This window comes from Falco punctatus (genome assembly GCF_963210335.1).
Source record: "Falco punctatus genome assembly, chromosome: 5".
NCBI lineage: Eukaryota > Metazoa > Chordata > Aves > Falconiformes > Falconidae > Falco > Falco punctatus.
Window position 1 is genome coordinate 67,730,899 of NC_137584.1, and position 22,585 is coordinate 67,753,483.

Here is a 22,585-nt window from a genome sequence, read left to right on the forward strand (position 1 = left end):
AAGAGAAAATACGTGCTAAAACTTGAAGGAAACCAGAGTGAAAGAAACAGGTGTGGACAAGTAAGTAGATAAACAACGAGGGGGGATAAAACAATCAGTCATCATTCTTATTTTCAAAAATAAGAGAGTAGATGAGAAGGGAGGGTAAGCCCTCCCCTTTAGATAGGGCACAGGAAAAGGAAAGGTGAGAAGGAAGGTCAACATGAAAAATGGAAAAGGAAAGAGGGAAAAGGGGAAAAAAAACTCAAGAAAAACTCCAAAATTGTGAAGCTTTTTTTCCTTGCCCCAAACGAAAAGTTCTCCCTTGTCTTTCTCTTGGCAAAAAGAATGCAGACTGAAGGAAAGCAAATGGATGATTACAGTCTCACAGTAAGGAGATAAAGGAGGGGAGCAAACTGGATCTCAGCCGTATACATCAGAGGATATGTAAGGGAGTCATTGAATTCAAGAACACTGCAATGCACAAAGAACATTTCTTCAAGGAGGAAAACTATCTGTCCAGCAGAATTCCTGAAATAATACTGCAAGCCCACAACTTTGTCCAAAAAAACAGTAAATAAAACTTCTGTCTGAAACTTTTCCCACCATTCCAAGACAGTTGGTATTTAATCTAAACAGCCTCCTGCTGAGTGTTGATCACAGTCTGTATCTCTGCAATCCTGCCTCACCACGGCCCAGTCTAAGTAGAGTTTTATTAAATACTCTGCTTAAATTCACACAAATTCTAACTTGATTCGAGTATGAACTCTGTTTCCAAACCTGTAACGTCTAAACCAAGAACAGGAACTTTGTGATGTTTGCAGAACACTAGGTTTTCATGTCGGGTCTCCAGGATTGTTGTGAAGCCACTGCTGTTTGGTGTACCAGCAATTCTGGCTGAAAAAAACCAGGATGTGTTTTCAAATAATATGGTAAGTCTACAGCTATGGCCAGACTACAGTATTGCGAATGCCTTGATGGTAAGCCCACCAGCTCTGCATCTGAGCAGGGGCTGAGAAGGGAGACCAGAATTGTATTTGTTCCAGCTCAGGTTCTTCACATCTCACTCCAGATGCTGCTTTTGCACCTGGTTTGCTTCCACCACCTCTGCATTCATCTTAATGACATAGGCACCTCACTGCCTATTCTGTGCCTACCTTGAATCCCACTGAGCCAGCCCCCCATCACAGCAAATCCTCACTGAACAATAATGGATTTATTAACATGCACACAGGGGTTCAAACATGAGAAAAATTAGATGTGTTCAAATCCAAACTTCACAGAAAACTGGAGTCTAAAAAACTGCAGCCACCATTTCTAATCACACAGGCATTTTTAAGCTCCTTAAGAGACCCTACCATCCCGCTGATATTTTTTCCTTGAGGAAAAAAATGGGAGAGCACCTGTTTGCAAGCAAATAAGAAGGCCTTACCCAGTCCTTGCTTAAACGCAAAGCACTTGCTGCTGCAAGAAAGCTGGGACTGCAGTTGCTCTTTCAGCCAGATACCTCATCCAAAATAGCCCTTTCCCACCTGCCAGATCCAATCAGTGACCCAGACGAGGGCTTTTATGGAGTCCAGCTATCATTTTCTCCTGCTTTACATCCAGTGACCCAACACTAACACCATTCCCCACTCCAACATTACTGCACTGACTGACAGGGTCAGTCCTTGCTAGATGTCACTAAATCAACATCCCTCCAGGGTGTCTTTCCAAAGAGAGAATACGCTGTCTGGGGTGACCTTCGGAGTTCACAAGTGACTGACGCAGAAGCCCCGTGCCATCCATCACTCCAGCAGGAGGGGACATTTGCAGAGGGTCAGAATGGCACAGGACTTCCCTGAACTTCCTGCACCCTGCTTCCCCGCATACCGAGCCCTGCTGCTTCCAGTGATTCATTTATCAGGAGAAGCGAATAGAAGGTGAAGTCAATGAAGCTACAGTGTGCGCAGCAGAGGTCAGGCTCAGGAGGGAACCCAGAGTGCACACACACACATACACAAGAGACAGAGAGAGAGGGCAAGCGTGTTTTCTATTAGCTGCCTGCTATAAATATTACCTTTCAGGTCAAATATTTTGTTTTGAAAATAGCCAAATCCCAAGGACTGCTTCCACCCATCAATCTAAAAGGAGGGGAAAGAAATGTCAATGCCTTCTTCATCCAAAAACTAGCTCAAAACAAACAAGGTCATGGCTGCTTCATGGCTAACAGCAATGAGTGAGTTCTATCAGCTCCTCTTTTGTTCCTTACCCAGATAACAAAAAAGTTAGATTTCTGATGCATGGAGGAGAAATTCCCAGGATGATACTTGGAGGATCAGTCCCTCATGTGAGCTGTGATCTGAAGTGCCTCTACAGCAGATCTAGACCTGACCAAACTGATTTGCGACACAAACATGTGATAACAGCTAACACTCTGCCATACAAACATGTTAAACCATATAACCAAAAGTAAAAGATTACAGGGTGGATTAGTTTGCCAGGAGGTATGAATCTCCTTTAACTAATACCTCCTTTACAATTAATAATTGCCTTGTTTAAAAAGTAAAAATGAAAACAATAGAGCCTCCACCATATATTATGTGTTGCTCTCTGAGCAGTATTTGGGGAAAAAATAACTGCTTGGTTGATGAGTGACAACTGAGGCCTGATAAGCAGCCCTGTTTTCCTTAATGCAGCCATCATCAGGGACAGGAGTCATCTGGGGGACACAAATCAACAGATTGCCTTCTGAATTCCCTCAACCTGTCCAGTTTCAGTAGCTGTAACAACTCACAGCCCCATCTGTGGGCAGGCAGCCACTGCGAGCACACCTGCTGCCCACATGCCAACGTGGGAATCATGCTGGTCACCTTTTCCACTTGTGTCTTCTCTCTTCATTTGCTGAGCAAATGACAAGGGAGAGACCTGTGTTACTCCACTCACAGCCACACAGAGTGATGGGGGTCCGGGCACCACAGGTATCGAGTTTGCTATTCTGACTTACAGGCCCCTGTTTGAAGACATTCTTGGGAGAGCTGAGCTGTGACTCGTTTACACTAGGAGCTCAAGCATGCTGTGCTGAGTGTTGTAAGGTAGCATGTAAACACCACACATCAAAACCCAAAGTAACTCAGTCCCCTCTAAATACTATCACCATCTTCACAAATAGGACTTTTCTCATCCTGGCAGCTGCAATTATACATGATAACTCCTCACAGTGTATTTTTTATGGCCTGGTAAATACTCTGCAATATGTTTTGAAAAATAAGAGAAAATCAGTAAAAGGAGACCACACTCCAGGCTGGGAGCAGAGTGCCCTACCTGGCACGTTAGCTCTGCCCCGTGAGTGCATGGGGTGGGAGGAAGGGGCTGGAGGCATACCTCACCCGTCACTTCTCATTCTTGCACTCCCCACAGCAAGAGCATAACAGGCAGCTCAGTGCTCAAGCTCCTGCCTGAAGTCCAAACATAGGTATTTTTTTCAACCGCAGCCATGCTAGCAATTACACTGCATAGCTGGTCACTAATCATTTTTATACGCCAGTGCAACCAGCGCTGTCTCGGCAGAGCTGGAAACATCAGTACTTTCTGGGATGGAGAGGTAAGAAGCAGGACAGCAGAAACGGCTATTACCACCAGTTTGCCTGGGCCGGGCATTAGTCACTCGGCAGTTGAAACACGATGACACCCTAACCGGACACCCAGACTTTGGAGCCAGTGAAAGTGTTTTTCCAGTGCAAGCCCGATGCCATGCTGTGCTGTGCTCTGGCTCTGGATGCAGTGGGGCTTGGGCAAGGCAGGGCTCCCCGGGCCATCCTTCTATGCCACAGCACCCCAAGTCGCTGCAACAAGAAAGCATGCCGATGTACGCACCACAACAGTGGCTATTCTGCTGTGATACTATGTGGGACCCTTTCAATAATCAAGTTGAGAATGTCCTTAACTAACTGCTAAATCCCATCTTCTGCCATGTATATGGACAGCCTGAATTCTGAAGGAAGTGAAGACCCCCTCATGAGCTTCCCTGACCGGCTGCCCTAAAGCAGGCACTACCTATGCAGGAGCTAAGGATTCTTCTCAAACCGGCCAACGCCATTTCATGGCTGAAGTACAAGGACCAATGATCCATGTAATAGCTTAATTACATTAATGTGACTGACAAGACATTTCTTACCCAGCAGAATACCTAACCTCTTTTTTTCCAAAACATAAAGCTACTTAAAAGGCAGTGGTAGCGTGAAAAAAGCATAGCAGAAGGGCAGGGAAGTTGCCTCACTGGAGGTTCCTAGTTATTTCATCCTTTAACATTTTCCTACCACATCCACAGTCTACAATACCGTATTGGAAAGTTTACCATATTCACATCTCCACTTATAGCAATCTAATTTGTAAATAATTATGGCTGAAAGAAGGCCACTGTCCCATCTTACGCTGTCAGATGAGGTATACCAAAACTAGCTCCTTTACACTAATGAATTCCGGGGCAAAGGAGGATTGTGCTAGGGGAAAGCATGGAAGAGGGACCCTTCAGTACTTATTATGTACCCTGAAGTACTTACTATGTACAGGCACAGAAAGCAGCAGGAGTAGCAGTGAGGTGAAAGGCAATGCTAATATTAAGAAGAGGTATACATTCAGCTGAAGTACGAATTGCTGTTGGCAGAAAAATTGCTGCATGCTGGGAACCAGGAGGAGACACCAAAGGCACTGTTTGCCACACGACGTGCCTGCTCTCTGGGCAGCAGCGTTTGAGGTCCCCCTGCCTCCCAAGGCATCTCCAGTGGGTGTACGTCTCCAATAAGCAGCTGCTATGCAATTGTTTATTGCTGTTACGGTTGCTCTGGTTTATGCACTCCAATGGGATTATCCGGGGTTTTTAGGTGATTGGGCTGGGATGATGACTAGCTGGCTGAGACTCAAGCCAGCCAAAACAGAGATGACCTGAGAGGTGCAGAAGGCGAGTGGGGGTGGAGATGACAGGATAAGCCTGTATCAGCCCTTCCATCCAACAGTACAGCCTTTTATACACAAATCAAGTTTGAAGCACAGAGGTCTTGTTAGAGACAAAGCTGATACTACACTACAGCCACATCAAAGAGCCTTTTTTCTTTGTCTGCACTTGGTAAAGAGCTTGCAACCTCTTATTTCAGATGTGGATTTCTGAAATTTACCATATTCTGGTCACCTCAAGAACAGGCTACTGCGATGGCTTTACTTGCTCAGGTCCTTAAGATTACTCAGAATCTGAAGTGAAATCCAACACACAACAGCCTTAAGTGTGGCTTTATGATTACTTATGCAAGAAGGTTTGCAGGCTGAATTTAACTCAGTGGTATAGATTTTTATACTGTAAATGCTTTCAGTTTCCCCAAGATACATGTCTGCCTATGCTGCTGCAAGACAATTCAGTGGCACTATACATCTGCATAAGATTATTGATATGCCAGAAGCGGCATGATGTAAATGCTAATCTTCAGTTTTTAATCAGTTCACTGGGGAGGCAGACTTCTCTTCTTGAGATGATTTTTGCTATTTTTGTACTCTTCTCTCAATTCTTACTGGTTTTGCTTGGTTATTGAGACTGTTTGCTTTATATTTCTCAGTAGAGATTTCTTTAACTATAACCAGGCAGAAGGAGGACTGCTAGTCTGTGCATCTATGAAGTAATAACACCCCCAAATATCTTATAAACTGTTAGGCACTGAATACTGCAATTCAGTACTCTGAATTCAGTGGTTATACCTATTATATACAAAAGTTACACTGTATGATCATAAAACTTTCACAGTTCCCTCTACAGTAAGATGAGATTCAGTAAGACGACTGCTTCTCACACAGAATTCATGCCTAGGAATTATGCATTTAAATATACAAAGCTGTATCACAGTCCCCAAGACACATCTCACTATAAAGTGAACTCAACATTTCTCCTCGATAGAAAATGTAAAAGATACTACCTCTGCCACCATTTTTTTTCTTTCCTATCATTATCATCATAATTCTAAAATGGAAGGTGCTGAAAAATTTAGGTTTTTTGAGGAGTTTTCCAAAACACAACAGTTTACTAACTTCTAAAAAGTTCAATAAACATGCTGGTGGAAACAAAGACCTCTGCAACCGTTTTCAATGTAAATGGTGCAGCAAGGTACTGGTGTATGAGAACCAGAAAGTGAAACAGGAGTTAACAACTTTAGTGAGATGTTCTCAATTGAGAAACATCTAGGAAATAAGCTAAAAGCCTAAGTAACAAACTTCTTTTTATTCTGAGAATAAATACACTTTTGTAAGACAGATATGCAGTTTATTATTAATTTTCATTTACTATCAGCTCCAAATGCACATTAGGTATCTGCTCTTGCCAAGCTGACTAGCGCTGAGTGCAGCACTATAAAAAAGTTTACTTTTTCAAGTCAGGAGACAATTCTGCTACATTGCTTCCCTTTATTTTTTTCAAAGCCACACTGAGATACCAGATGCGCTACTACGCAGATCCAAGAAAGGGACATAGAAAAGGGGGTGGAGGGGAGGAGGAGGAGAATTGTCTCAAAACCAGTTAAGGCGGCAGTAGGGCTTGGTTTTTTTCTGCACAGCGAAAAATTTTTGGTTTGGGACAAATGAATAACGTTAAGTACTGTGAAACAAAATATGTCTCACCAAGGGTTCCCAAAGAAAGTCTGTGTATTCTGAAAAGTACATGTTTTATTTTGAAAGTGACGCTCTGAGATACTGCACTTTGAGAATGATTAAAGAAATTAAAAACTTTTAAAAGTTTCAACTGAAAACTCTCCAGCTCTTAATGAGAACAACAAATGAACTCATGAACTCATAACCAAGCAAGTTAATTGCTTTGCTTTTCAGAACAGCACATATTAGCAAACAAAGTTATTAGTCATGAAAACCTCTTTTACCCAACTCTAGCTAAAAAGCACAGGACTGTTTCCCCAAATTTAAGGGATAAAAGAGCTGCTGTGACTTCATTCAGATCACAGTATGCTTCTCTGGTTGCCAAAGGCAGCTGGTGCTCTGCAGATCTCCAGCTACAACTTATTTTCCCTCAGCTCACTTTGGAGATAGGATAGCCAAGAGATAAGGGAGAGGCATGAAAATTCCCCTCCAAGGGCAGGAAGGCTGGAGGGGTGGGAAGCATGCTGGGAATTTCCTTCACAGGAGGTCAATTTCCTGGGAGCCAGCACAGGCTGGGGCATTTGTAGGAAAGCCGTATTCAACAGCTGCAGCAGAACACAGTATCAGCCTTAGTTCCATGAAGGGGAACCAGTAACATCACTGCACTGATCAAATCTGGTTGTGATGTACTTCAGCCACAATATCTGTTATTAAGTTACCCAATTTTCTTGCATACTTCTCAAGTTATCTTCTGGGGGTACAAGCCTTAACATACATAACTTCAAACCACCAGACAGGTAACCTTGCTGATCACCGCTGCTTCTTGATCCCTCTCTGCCTGCACACACACCGCTCCCCATACCAATATTTTAAAGCTCCACTTAAGCAGGAGTCTCCTCCAGGTTGAAAGCTGTGAACTATTATCACTCGCCTCCTATTTTTTTCACCTGTTTTAATTCATGACAGGACTTTACACTTACTTTAGTACCTTTGTGAAAGACTACATCAAAAGAATATCCAAAGGTTTCAGTTTTTGTTTTCATACATTTCTTTCCCCCTGTTTTTCCTTCAGGAGAATCCAAAACACCCAGTAGCATTGGTGCACCTTACAAAACCCGTGCTATACTTGGTGTTTGTTACACTTCCTCATTTTACTTGCTAGTTACCATCAGTTAGTGGGAGCAGAGATTCATTATGCTGCTGAATAATTCTTAGGAACATTCATGAATTTTGGAGGGAAAAAGTGTAACATATTAAGTCTATTGCTCTCCAGGAGAACTGAAGGTGACTATTCTTATACTTACCATAGCCATTTAAGCCTCTCTTCACTTTCTTCAGACATCTCCAAAAAAAAAAAAAAAAAACCTCAAAAAAACCCAGCACCTAAACTTGGAGATGTTTCAATGTACTTTGTAAAGCTTTTAATTCTTTGGGGAAGAAAAAACCGAAAATGTGTTGCCTTTTTCCAATTCCTCAACTTCATAACTGGCAGTGAGTAACTCCCGGATGGTTATTTCCCTCCATCATCCATTGTGGTGAAGCTGACACACCTAATTCCTAGCATACAGCTGCTAGGAAAACCCCCACAATACATACATTTTCATTATACAGTGCTAAAAGGACATGCAACTGCAGCTAAGGAGCTATCATGTAAAGCACTGAACGTTACCTCCTGTTTCAGCCAAGCACTAAGTAAAAGCTTAGCTTCAAAAGTATGAATGATCTCACCCATTAAACCAGTACCTCTCATGGAGGTAAAGCTGAGGCTGCCAGAGGAAGGGGTCCCAGTACTGAAGAGCGCCCAAGCTGTATACATACCTCTCCCTGCATCGGCAACAGGATGACAATGCTATAAAAAAATACTTGCCTTTACAGTTTGACTCTCAGTCAAAAATGCACCTGCACTTTTAAGCTCAGTTGAACAAATAATGGCAAACATTTAAACTGGACATTTCCCATTTTGAGGACAGCTGGAGTACAAACCTACTGCCGCTCAGGCTGAGGATTTCAGAGCTCACATTGCTCACATCAGCACTCCATGAAGCAAAGAAAATTCAGAAACAAGAAAACAACCTTCGTGGATTTTCAGCATATAAGGTTGTTCCAAGACGTGCCAAAAGAAATCATTTCGAGCCAAACAGTTGGTTTGATGGCTCTGCTAATTACAGGCCAGGGGTGTTCCTGCTGAGCTGAAGAAGGCCAAGGCTTGCTGTCACGCAGACAGATTAGCCACTGTTGCCCATTAAGACCACCGCTTGAGTGTAGACAGAGACGTGGAAGGAAACATAAGAAGGCGGCATGTGCATAACCAAACAGGCTACCTTGCTGAAAAGAAACCCCCTAAAGCCACATTCTGCTTCATTAGCACATGAAAATAAGGTAATTGAATACTTCATTCTCCCATCCAGAGTCAAGATCCATCACTCATGGAAATGGAGTTTTGATAAGGTGGGGTGTTTAAATGAGGCAGAAAGAGTCTTTGAGTGTGTGTTACTTTGTTTATCTGAGAGAAATCCCACTTAAATATAAGTAAAAAGACATAAAAATCACTTTATCCTATGAATCACTGGAACACAACAAAGCCCTTCTGCGGATAAAACTTAAACAAACCCTTTGCAACATTATTCTGAAGACAGAAGGCATTATGTTTGTTGCTACTTTTATTTTTGTATCAAAATCTGCCTGTCAATTGTTTTTTTTCTCCTTTCCTTGAACTCTACACCCCACTAGCTATTTTTGCTGGCTTTTAACCTCAAATATATAAAGAGACCAAAAGCTAAGCAATTGGCAGGGCAAGGCATTTTAATCAGACTTTTGTTGGTTGGTTTTTTTTGTTTGTTTCGGTTGTTTGGTTTTTTTTTAATCTATGCATGTCATACACTCAGGTTCTGGTGATTTTTATTTTTTTTTCAACACTAGCTGATGACCAAAATAAGAAAATAAATTTAATAAAAGATCTGTCATTCCCAATTCCAGACTCAGACAGCTCCTACTTCAGTTCTTTAGCCTTGTTTTAGGAAAAAAAGGGAAAAAAACCCAACCAACAAAAAACCCCAGGGAAGATAAATTCTGATAGTTAAAAGGCAAAAATGTAAGCAGAAAGTGTTTTATGTTCTTTCGCACGATAAAGAGCAATGAACTCTTTTTCTCCCACTGGCTGATCACCTTAGGTATGAAGTACAGTGAATGGCATTTGCTCCAGAAAATATATTTATGTAAATACTGCAAATAGACTCCTTGCCTCAGCCAAAAATGCCTGCCATGGTATTGCCAAGTCTTTTACAGAAAGCAAGCATTAGAGAGGCATAGGGCTGAATAGATTGTACCCTTGTCCCTTGGGTTTAAGTTAAAGGGCTATAGTTTCTTAGTTTGTAAATTTTTATGCTGATATATCATCTCCAAACATAAAGCAAAATGATATAACAATACAGATCAGTTCTCAGTCACTGGCAACCACAAGGATTTTGATAACATTTAAAACACCACCACCCCAGGCCCTTTAAAAGTGATGCATAAAATGTCCCTAGCTTTTGTCTTGCTCATGTGATAAAGCAATGAAAAGGCTTTCCTGCTTAGAAATGTGTAGTAACTGCAGAGCTAGGAAAGAGCTAGGAAAGTTGGTGCCAGGGCCGTGCTACCATTCCCCCCTGTCCAGGCTGGCTGTTCCCACCACATCTTTGCTGCTCATGGTGGAACACGTCCAATTCTGTCACAAGCCAGCTCAGAGAGATAACCCTGCAGAAAACTATTCCATTTTCTGTGACTTAGTCTGCAGGCTGAGGACTGTAAGGTGGCTTGTACAGGATCAGCTGGGAGCCAGCTCTAGAGCAAGGGAGAAGGCAGGAACAGGAAGAAGAGAGCTTAAGCTGCTGTGGACCTGCATCTCTTGGAACAATGCTACTTTGGCCAAAAGACCAAAGAATGAACTAAAGCTAAACCTGAAGGGCTGGGGCAGGGTCCAGTAAGTCAAAATTTCACCACTCCTGCTCGTAGCCAATGTAATGGTGGGAAAACCAGGTTAGCATCTGAAGGCAAACATCCTTCAGACCAAAGCTCCAGGAAGCAATCTTTAAGGCAACTAGGTCCTACCACGTAGCTTTGAAATATGTATAGCATCACCATCTTAAAGTCAGGTCACTATTTCATAGCACGCCAAGCCAAAAAATAGAAGGCTGACACAGCTAGCATATAGTACGACCGGCTGACAAGCAACCATGCTGCTGCTTTCTGAAGAAGCAGTGGGCAAGCAAAGGAGAAGCTGGGCTGAAGGTTTTACTGTGAGGGAATTACAATAGTCCAGCATCGTGACTGTAGCAGCACATGCTGGTGTTGCACCACGGCTGCCATAGGCAACAGCAAGGCTGGTAACCCTTTTTGTGCTCATGGCTGAATAGACCTTCTAAGCAAAATTAGCAGGCCACGAATTAACACCCCCTTTAGTGCCTGCCAACAGAAAGCAAAAATAAAACAAAACCATGTGGCCAAGGGTTGTGTGAAATGGTGTCACAGGCCTTACTGCCTTCAACTGGGAGAACACACTGTGAAAACTGCGCAACTAAAGCAAACATTTGCAAATTATACCCAGCTTGTCATTTTCTCTGGAATAAATCCGGATAAAGCAAAATGAGGACTCAATGTGACTCACTGTCTCTGAAATAATATCTTAAATCAAACTGCCTGAACAACAGTTTTTATCGCCTAGTAAGATACTGATTTCCCAGGCCTGAGTACAGTAAGCAATGTGCCCCAGGAATTTACCCAGAGCAAACTGGAGCTGCAGAGCCCAAAAGAAAAAAAGAAAAATGTGTATTATCAAAGTGCTAATAACTTTCCACAACATCTTGAGAAAAGATTGCAAGCGGTCTTATGCACGTTGAGCATGGACAGCAAGCTAGGCTTTGATGACCACAGTTACTCAACACCCCTGGCTTACTACTTCTTACAAAATGTGCCCCAAAATCAGACACGAGTAGTTTCCCTTAGGCCATGTCTACACTCAGATTTCCATGTAGATTTCTCACAGTGCTGCTGCTGGCTTTATTGAGCCAATGGAAAATTCTTCCTGAAATTCCCTGTTGCTGACAAAGCCCCAGCACTGAAGCAACATGATAAATTACATCATAAGCTGCCAAGACATCTATCATGACCAAAATGTTAATGCAACAGGAGCAGAAAACACTGAAGACCCTGGTGAGGATACTTTTCACTTTCATGTAAAACACTTTTGTTATACATAAATTGATTCAGATGTGTCAAGGAAGCAAGCAAGAATTTGACAAAGTCTTTCTACCTTAATAAATAAAAAAAAGCTAGTATTTCCAATTTAAGCAAATTAACTTAAAGAATATGAGCATTACTGCCAGGTATAATAGCATACATTATTATGACACACATGTACCTGCACAAATTCCATGTAACCTACATAAAAAGAAAGCAAGCATAGTTCTACCAATTCTGTGTATCTAAAATTAAATCTTAATTTTTTTATTTGTTTTTGGGGGTTTTGTTTAAACTGTGCTTAACAGTAAAGGAAGCTGTAACAGGTGTCATTGTTTCTCCCAGGTGTAATCATCTTTTTCATTTGCCCATGTGAGAAAAGAATAGCCATTTAATGAGCAGGCTGAAAGTGATGATTAATTAAACAACTTCCAGGGCCTGGGGGATCCTCCTCCATTTGGGATACATTTCCTTTAGCTGTAAGCCAGCAACAGACTCCTCCTCAGCTTTTTGTTTTAGCTGGCATGTAGTTGTGAAGGGTCGAAGATGCTTAAAAGGCTTTAAGATGTTTCTCAGCTTACTTGTCAGCCTTTCTGGCATCAGTCATCCAGGAGTAATACTCACTGCCTCCGAACACAATGGGTTTTTTAAAGTGTTTGTGATGATATCCCAGCGCTCTCCAAAGCATCAGTTTTGATATTTAAGTGGCGGCACTCGCTGATAAGTCTTTCTTCTTTTAATCACTAAGACTTGAATCTGCAGCTTTTTGAACTGAATATCCATATGCGCCAAGTGAACCTCTGAAAGTAAGTCACTTCATCTAAGCAGCCTCATGACTGATTTTTCTAGTGAAAACTTGCAAACAATGAGCAAGACGACAGGTCAGAGTTGGTAAGACATGTGGCCCCTTTCCCTTTTTCTCTCTACATCACCACCTAGGACCTTTGATCTGAATGTCAGCAGTGAAAATACACAAACAGATACTCTCTTATTATATACTCACAGGTGTACATTCCTAAAACTGTTACATTCCATGACTTTCAGCTGTGCTGGAAAACAGTACCTTCAGAAGTTGACCCCTTCTTTCCTCTGATCACACCAGTATCCAAGTACAAAGCATCACAGCAAGCATGGTATTCTAAACACCAGCAATGATCACACCAACAAATTCATGCAGCACATGTAAGGACAGGGCCAAAGCGCTGGCTGAGTTTTGCCTGTATTGCACTGTGCACTGCTTTACAATTTGCAGAGAAAGGGAGAAAGGGTGCTTCTCACATCCAGCAGGAACACTTCTGGGCCAGGCAGCTGGACTTCTGATGCTGAGAAGGCTGGATTTAAGGCTAACTCGACTTGATTTTGCCAGTGCAACAAGAATTAGGAATCTTGTTGAAATAGATACAGCCCCTATGAATGTTCAGATCACTCCCCAAAACAGCATGCAACAAGTCATTTGTTTGGGCTGGGGCTACTGAATGCAAAAAGCACATCCCATCCTCGTAGAAAGAATGTTCCTACTTTTTAAAAACCAGCCTCCAGCTTTGGCAGCTTAAAATAGGAGGCAGTGCTCTTCTGTTAAAAATATGCCAGTATACTTCAGTAACTGGAAAGGAAAAAAGCGTGAGGAATTTTTCCATTTTTCTCTCCAAGTGTTCTGCACGGTGTTTATCAGCAGGCTGGTACTGCATCTCCTTTTGTTAGAAAATTAAAAGTTGCACTGCAAGCATAAAAGCCACCAAGAACCATGCAATAACCTTCAGGCATTTTAAGAGCAGCAGAGGTTACAAGGGCAGCTCCTGACTCTAAACAGCACCTATTGTTTCTTTCTCTTCTTGAATAACAAAAGCAAAGCTGAAAGCTATTTACCTGGTTTTACCTCTGTCAGATCTCATTTCCCCCTTTATTTTCAGTAGATGATCTTATCAAATAGTGTCATTTCTAACAACTGCTTTGATCAGATATATTTTTTGGTTTGATTTTTTTTTTTTCATTAGTAAGTTCTATAACAGACAACTCAGCATATGAAGTCACAGCAGAAGAGCACTTAGAAGTCTTTAGGATTCTGCCAATGCATATTTAAATTAAGAGTAACTATTTTTAAGCTTATAGGTTAACATGCTTTCATTTTGAAATCATGAGGGACAACCTAAAAGCACAAGGCTCTGATCTTGCAGCACTCCCACGCAAACAACTTTGTCTGCATCATCCCATGTGTCCCCCTCCCGCTGCAATCAGATTCATATGACAACACTTAACTTGTGCAAACACAAGTACAGAGCAAAAGGTGCAAGGATAAAACTCCTGATCCACCAAACTTTTTGGGTGTTCTGCTATTCAACATAGTATGTCCAATATATTACTCAAATTGTTTATAATGCAGAAGCAAAACCCAGTTTAATTTCAAAACAAAAACCTTGTATGAGTAGGCATCCTGCAGAGTTTTTGTAACTAGCCAGGAGTGATCTGTAGCTAATATAGAATCACAGAATCATTTAGGTTGGTATATAAAATCCTCCAAGATCTAGCCTTAAAAAAAATTCTCCCTACAGACTTTCTTCCACTGTTTTAAAATATTCATAAAACTTTAAAAGAAAAAATATTTTGGGGCTGTTTTTCTCTTTAGGAACAAAGTTCACACAAAAGCAGTGATTTCTAGCTTTACTGATCTTCTCTTAAAAAATTATTTTCTTTTTTTACTTTCTCTAAATCACTTCCCAAAATCCACCTCTTGTCTTTTGTACACTTCTACAATTTCATTAAAAAGGTAAGAAAAAAAAAATTACTTGAAAATATTTAAAATAGTTTCCAATTCATAAGCTGCTGTTATAACCTTAATGAACTGACCAGAGAAATTATTTTACTTTAGCTATAAATTACATGCCAGTATTTGCAACCCTAAAAACATCATTAGACATAGCAATCTACAGTGCAAGTTTATAGCATTTGATTCTTCATCATTAACTGGAGTTTGTAAATACCATACAGAAGTTTAAGAAAACCATTAAAGACAGCGAAATAACAGGACTTCCCTCTCCTATAAAAGTATCTTAAAAATGTATATTTTTAGGAAATTCTTGGATAAAAATCTAAAAGTTTAGTCTTCCTTACCATAACATGCTATCTATGAAATGTGACTTAATTGAATGTGACATTACGAAAACCCAGCTCTCAAGTCACTATTATACAGAACCTCAGCCACTATAAACTGTCATAACTGGGCTGACATCCAACTAAGAGTAATTGAAGACCTGCCATGTGTTTCTGACAATAAAATAGATACAAAAAAAAGACTGAAAATGTGTCATCTTACACAAGCTGGAAGTATATCGGAGAGACACACATTTTTGAAAATTGCTAGCTCCTACAGCCTTACAGTCAAGTTTTGAGTTTTGTTCAGAATATTTTCACTTTCTGCCAAGACTGTATCACAGATAGAAAATAAAATCAAGGCAGGCTCTGAAATGAACTTTAGTTTTTGGCATGAACTCTTGCCCTTCTGCAGCCCCACTTCCATCCAAAGTTCTTCCAAACTGCAAATGAAAAGGAAAACAATATCTGAGCATCTGTAAGAACTGAAATTATTGCATGTATTACTGGTTTCTACGAATCTTTCTTGAGTCACTTGAATTGTTGTAATTGCATATATTTCCTGCTTTAATAAAATGTTGGTGAAAGGTTCAGTTACTACAGTCCTTTACAGCTCTGGAAGAACTGGCAAGCTGGAAAGAGGAAAGTAACTTTCCAGTCAGTTCAAAGGAAATGGAGTATGCTCATTTCCACTTGCAGAATCTACTCTTTCTCAGGCTCTACAGACATTTCTGTGTGACCTGCGGTGCAGCATCTGGGCACAATATTTTCATCTAATTACTTTTTTTCCACTGAAGATATTATTAGTTTATACAGATCAGGAAAAACTGGACATAGGGTAAGAAGACATTTGAGCAAAAATGTATGATTAGGCAGTTAATCACATTCTCATAGCTGCTCTGTATGACCGTTAGGATTTATGATTTCTCCACTGTGTCCAAATCTGAACATACACACACACACATATAAGTATCCCGTCTTTCTTCAAAACCATAAATTTTGGACAGTCATCTAATAAACTTGATTACTTTTCTACATTACTTAACAAAGCAGGTTTAGTTAAAAATATGCTGAAATTCTAAAAATGGCATTATACTTTAATAGGAAAGAAGAATATTTAGCTTGAACTTTTGAAAATTAGTGTCTCTACTCACAGTTTTCTCAGGTCAAGAACTAGTTTAGTAACACTGCCTTCAAAAAAGTTTATTAGAGGCTTGGAAGATAAATAATTTATTCTCCTCTTTACTGCCCAAATATCATTTGAGTCTTCCCACCACACAAGTTGTACACTCTCAACATTTTCAATTACTTCATATGGATGATGCTGTTTAGTAACTAAAACATTAAGACGCTTGGCAGACACAATAAAATTATCCTGGGAAATAGATGTGGGGAGCAATGTTTCAAAACTTCTGTACGTGACACATTGCTAATAAGAGGGTTCCTAACGTTATTTAGGAACCTTTAATCACAGATACAGTATGATCAGGAAGCTATTCACAATACACCTGCATATGGCAAGCTACACAAGACTAGAGTGTTTCTGAATATAACATCCCCCCTTTTCAGGCGTGATTCTGAGGACATCTACCTTCACAGGCTTGAAGGGAAGACTAGAGCATATATAACCAATGAAGCATATATCATCACACAAAAGAAAAGCCACCAAAGGCTTAAAGGAGGAAGAAAGTAAGGAAAAGTTATCCCATCTTCATTCCACACTTCTGGAATGTGGACAGATCATAGTAAAAGTTAAGTGGCAAGAAGATTAAAGGAAAACTGTTAAAGCCAAAAAGTTAATGTTTTGGCCCAACGGCCTCACAGAAGATACTATAGATTATATGTGTGTTCTATTTCGATTAAAAGCTTCTCTGGCCATCACAGCACATCTTGCCCCAGCTGGAAGCCACTCTGGCATTTTTCTTTTTGCTAGAAAGTACCCTATAGGCAAATTCCAAAATAATAATAATAAAGAAAGTCTACATAAATTGTCAACTACTGTTTGTTATTATTTATCATTTTTTGGCACACACAGACATGCCAGGCACTTTACAGAAAATACTTCGAAGACAATTCCCTGCCCTGTGGGGCTTAAAAGACCAGGGCTAGTCTGTTCTGCAAACACAGGGCACTGCTTTACCAGAGATTATTCCAATTACTTCAGTGGCATTCCTCACAGTACTAAGATTACGCTTATTACATGTACTAGCAATTTCAGGTCTTAAGACATGAACAGAGCAAATAAGGGAGGATAAAAGATTAAGATATTTTAGAGACAAATGGTTCAAATGCACTACATCTGATCTTTCTGAACCTGAAAGCTTTTTCCTGTGCATTTAACATGCCCAGTTTTCACAAAAAAAACAAACCACCAAGTCTTCAAGGCTTTACGTTACAAAATGTCATTATACAAGTATATGATGCTTTGTGTGTGATTTCTAAAGTAATATGTTGCTACTGAAGAGATCCCTGGCATTGGTTTTAGTAAGAAAGAGAAACTGGGAACAGTGGCAACAATTCTTGAAGAGTAACACCCATATGGTTTCAAGCACAGCCACCCAGCCCTGCACAGAGCAGTACAACTGCAAACCCTGACAAGCCTTCCGCCCAGCCTTCAAAGCAAAAAGAAAAGTGGAACATGAGGCCAACTGTGAAACTGAAAGAGCTATCAGGTTTGAGGAGGGCTGCAGAGAAAAAAACCTCATAAATTACAAGGCTTAACAACAAAGATCACTTTTAACTTCACATCCTGAGTATTAGAAAGCCACCATCATAATTTCACAGCATCCAAAAGGAGGAGTGATCAACAATCTAAAAGCATTTCTAGAGATACTGTGCTTTCATATCCAGTGTCTTTCCAAATGTTACTTGGAACCAACAAATAATTAGTTTTATTGAATAGAGCAGATCCATATGGTCAAGGAATGACTAAAAGTAACATAACTAATATATAGCAAATATATACATAAAGGCATATTCCTTTCTTTGACTCATTCTTTGGGCAACAGGAGTTTCATGGTAAGATTCCAGTACTACAGTACTATCTCAGGTTGGGTCCTTCAATTTTACCAAAGCTAACACTTAAAAAACTTTTTTTTTGGTGGCTATAATATGATTGGTGACACAAATTTAAAAAGAAAAAAAAAAAGGAAAACCAATCTGCCAGACTTCTTCAATTGTACAAGGCTTTTAGGAAAGTAATTGATTATTTTTATTATTATTCTTACTTTTAAGACAGGTAGAATCTAGTAAGTTTTCACTGTTCTCAAAGGAATGAATTTTGCAGACAGAGCCACAAGGAATCAAACCTGTGAAATTCGACAATCTGCAGTCACGTATTAATTTTCAAAAATACAATCTTGGCCATTAAGAATAGCATTTCCAAACTTACCAGTTTAGCACACAGCACTGTATTTTAATCACAGCCACAAGACACGAAACATATTATTATTAAGCGCTTTAGCAAGTTCTTAACAGCTGCTGAGAACATGAGTGTTTCTATGGCTTTTGGCAAGACTTAGCAGTGTTGGAAATCAGGAAGATGAGATCTAGCAGAGATATTTTTAGGATCAAATCTTGCAAAAAATAGAAATAATAATCTAAGCAATCATACATGCAATCTGCAGTTAAACTATCAATTGTACTACTCTGCCTCTTCTTCTGTAGTTTCATATTATGCTATAATTTTTAATTCTACACAGCAAAAAGTCAGGATGAGTGCCAGAGGTACTCGAAAAACTTTAAAACTTCCACTGTGAAATAGCTTACCGTTTGCCAGTGTGCATACTACTGAAATTATATTAAAAACTTTTTAAAGGTTACCTATTTTAAATTGAAGTTGATGGAACAATCATTTTCACTTCAATCCAAAATGCTTTACAGGAATTACAGAGTGGTTTAATTTGTTAGACATATTATACTGTCTACCTACTTTATGTAAATTTACTTTCTCTTTTGAAGTGTTTGATAAGGATTCATTTGAAGGATGCAGTGTTCCACGTAAATTTATTACTACAGAAAAACTTAAGAAAACGACAGTGCTAGCAGTAGAACCCATGGGAACACTTCAGCATTAGAAATTCTTTCAGATAATCTAATTGGCTGTTATTTGCCAGAAAGAAATCACATGTTTAGAGGAGAGAGGTATATTTTGCAAATTCTTACAGTTCATCTGGAATTAGCACTTAATATTTCTCAATCAGAGCAAAATGAAGTTCATCTGAACAGGAGAGCTACAACTTGAGTTAATTTGTCATCCACGATTATCACTTGGAAGTTCACTGCGTGATAAGGACAGTAGAAACACTATTAACCATGTCATTTAAATTGCTTGAGTTGGCATCGTGCCCAAGTCCTTCAGATCAGTATATCAACACACTTGTTGCTGGCAGGGACTTATTTAAAGGGAAGGGAAGAGGAACTACCTCAGAACCGAGTATGCTGTACAGATTTCTACAGTAACTCATGAGAATAAGCAGTATTACTCGGTCTTTGTATTTGATTCCTAGACAAGAGAATGACAAAATAATAACAATCAAGTGAAAGACTCTTTTCTTCCTAAGGAAAAAAAAAATGGGAAAGCATTTCTACAATATTCATTTTAGATTACTTGAATTTGCATTTACTGATCAGCATACTTTGCTTGTAATTGCAATACTGACAAACTAACAGAGACACACACCTACCCCCCAAACACTTGCTCTGCCAAATTTTATGATCCTGTATCTCTCCCACCCTTGCCTCCTCCCCAAGATCTCCAGCATTCACTTCATTAATCCTGTAGGAAGGAGGAAAGCTCTGATGGCTGGACACAGTTTATTTTCAGTAGTAGTAAGAGCCATTTTATTTCACTTCAGACAAATGTCACAAAGTAACATAACACATTTGTGAAAGCTGCAATTAAGAAATACAAGGATATTTTTTCCCCCCCAATTCATACCAAAATTACTAACACCTTTGTTGGAAACAACCTACATGTTAAGTTAGGCATATTATTTCTACATGCAGAAAACAGTCAGGACAGAAACTTTTTCATTGTATTCATCTCCTGTTTGCCTACGCTATGTCCCGATTAAGAAAAGGTACCCCATTTTTGGACAGGAGGAATTAATCAGCTTCACAAGCATCTTAGTGCATAAAAGCAGCTCATCTGTTTGCTAAAAAATGCTGTGCTTCCCAATATCCACACCGTGGCCAGCAACAGCTCAGCATTCTCCTATTTATCACTTCGCAGCACGAGTGTGCTGGCACTGTGGGCCTGAGTGGTAGGCAAATACTGAGGTACGCACAGTATGTGGCCCCAGAGGATATTGTTGGGGAAAAGGCTCTCTTACCTTCCACAAATCGTCCTCCGGCGTCTTCAAGTGAATGATCTGGAAACACAAAACCAAACCCCCCTAAAGTAAGAGCACAACCCACAGCCAGCCCCGCTGATTTGCCGTCCCCACACACACACACCCTCCAGACCACTTTCCCACTGCTTGCACTACAAACAAGCAACTTTCCTGTGGCATTTATTTTTTACTGGTGAGCCATAAAATCGCCTGCTTGTCCAATTAATGTGAGCATCATCGTTTTCATTTACCTTTCACCATCTCCAGGGAAGGAAAGCGGAAGGGGGGAAACAGAAAAGCAAATGCATAAAAGAAGCTTCAGAAACACGAGTTTCAACTCATTTACGATCTCAGATAAAGGTTAATAGTTAAACTCCTTCCTCTCCCTCCCCCCCTCGCAATTATTGATGCCCTTCAAGAAATGAATTTTTTTTTTTTTTTTCTCGTTTACTAGAGGCTAGACAAACTGTCAACATCTCCACTTTATTTACGGGTTGAGCAAGAGCAGTTCCTCAAACATCAACATTTTTTACGTTAATCCTGGAGAGAATCCACTTCTCTAGAACTACAAAATTTGCCAACTTCTGTAGTATTTATTTTTAACGAACGAGAGTGAGAGCCTTGAGCTATCCTCCCTGCCCTCAGAGGAGAGGAAGGGGGGAAACGCGGCTCCACTCTCCCAACTTTAAAGCCCTTTTCTCTTTCTTCCCACACCACTCAGCTCCTGGTCATTCTCCATCCCACCACCCCCTCCCACTCCCCCAAAATCTCTCCCGTCCCGATCCCCCACCTGCTCCACGTCCACAGGGATTTCAAGGGAGGAAACAAAATCTGCCAAGTGGTTCGTTTCGGGCGATTTCTTCAACCCGTCTGGAGGTTTAAACCTGAAAAACAAACACCTCTATTGAATGCAAACTAAGCTTTGGGGGTTACCGAGTTAATTCCTCGGCAGACAGCTACTCTCAGTGTCTGGTTACACAAACATACCTACAGACAGGTTGGAGGGTGTCCCTTAGAAACCGGGGCGTGGGGGGGTAAGAAAAAATAATCAAAACGGGGACAGAAGTTGGAGGGGGGCCCTCGGGGTGGGCAGGCTGGAGAGAGGAAAGATACGCAGCCGGAGACAGGTTTAATACCGGGAAGGGACGGGGAGAGTTAAAGCAAAGGGCAACCCGCGAAGGGGCAGAGACCCCAGAGGTCTCAAGCAGGGATGGGGGGATGGGAGAGGGTGTCCTTTTGGGTGGCGGTGACAACAAGTTTTTATACACAGCCTAAGTACAACAAAGGAAGGTACAAACCCGGCCGGCCGCGGCGGCGCGGGTGAGGAGCGGGCTGCTCCGGGGGCGGGCGGGCGGCGGGGCGGGGGGGCCCGGCCCGGGCCAACCCGGCCCGGCATGGGGTGTCACTGCGCACAGCCACGCCGCTCCTCGCCCTCCCCGCCGCACCGGCACCTCGCTCGCCCGCCCGCACTGGCGGTAAAGAGCGGCTGCCCTGCGTGCCCGCCCCCCGCCGCCGCCCTGCTTACCTGCCGCTGCCCCCGGGCGCCGCGGGCCGGCCGCGCCCGCCGGCCCCTCGCCTCATCGCGCCGGGCACAAAGGGGCGGCGGGGCAGGGCCGCGCCGCGAGCCCCGGGAAGAAGCGTGGTAAGAGTAACGGTGGGAGCAGTGACAGCCGCGGCGAGGAGGAGGAAAATGGAAAATAATAATTAAGAGGAAAAACGGAGGGAGACGACCACCCTAATAAGCCGCCGTGACCATGCCGGGGAGGGGAGTCCCTCCTCTCGGGGGCAGCGCTGCGGGCCGCGCTCCTGCCCTGCCCTGCCTGAGGGGGACGCGGCGGAGGAGAGGGGAGGGAAGGGGGTGCCGCCCGCCCGCCCTGCCCGGCCTCCCGCGCCGCCGCCCCCAGGGACGGGCTGAGTGCGGCCGGGGAGGAAGGCGCCGGCGGTGCGGGACCGCGGGAAGGGGAGGGCAGGCAGCGGCGCAGGGCCGCTCGGCGCTGCTGCCGGGGCGGGCGGGGGGGCGCACCGCAGCCGTTAGAATCGTACACCCCCGCACCCCCCCGCCTCCCGGTAATCGCCCTCCGCAGCCCCGTGCGGCCGCGCTGCTTCCCGGCTGTCACATGGCTCCTGCCGCCACCCCCAAAGGGTTTCGGGAGGCGCTTCACTTTCACTTTGGCCCCGCCAAGGGGCTCCCGGGGGGCCGCGGCGCCTAACGGGAGCCCAACGGGAGCCCTCGCAGCGAGGGGGCTCCCCGCTGCTCCCTTCGCTCCAGGGGGGGCTGCGGGGCCGAGCTGCACCCCCGACCCCCTGTCAGGGCGCGGGTCGGCGCCGGGGCAGCGGCCTCCCCTCAGGCCCGGCGGGGTGCG

At 42.3% G+C, this 22,585-nt stretch overlaps 1 protein-coding gene across 2 annotated transcripts in view; it reads right to left on the bottom strand.

The window, feature by feature from the left end:
* The window catches only part of PRDM1 (PR/SET domain 1), a 104,194-nt gene extending 81,861 nt beyond the window's left edge, over positions 1-22,333 (bottom strand). Inside the window, exons 1-3 of one of the 2 annotated variants that reach the window (XM_080389841.1) lie at positions 21,748-22,333; positions 21,013-21,106; positions 20,223-20,261 (exon numbers count right to left, since the gene is read on the bottom strand). In XM_080389841.1, the coding sequence (XP_080245967.1) occupies positions 20,223-20,261; positions 21,013-21,106; positions 21,748-21,803 (189 nt within the window). In that variant the 5' untranslated portion in view covers positions 21,804-22,333. Of the gene's footprint in view, positions 20,262-21,012; positions 21,335-21,747 lie in introns of those variants that run through there. The other variant, XM_080389843.1, reaches the window with a different exon arrangement.
* Between the last annotated feature and the right edge of the window lie 252 nt (positions 22,334-22,585).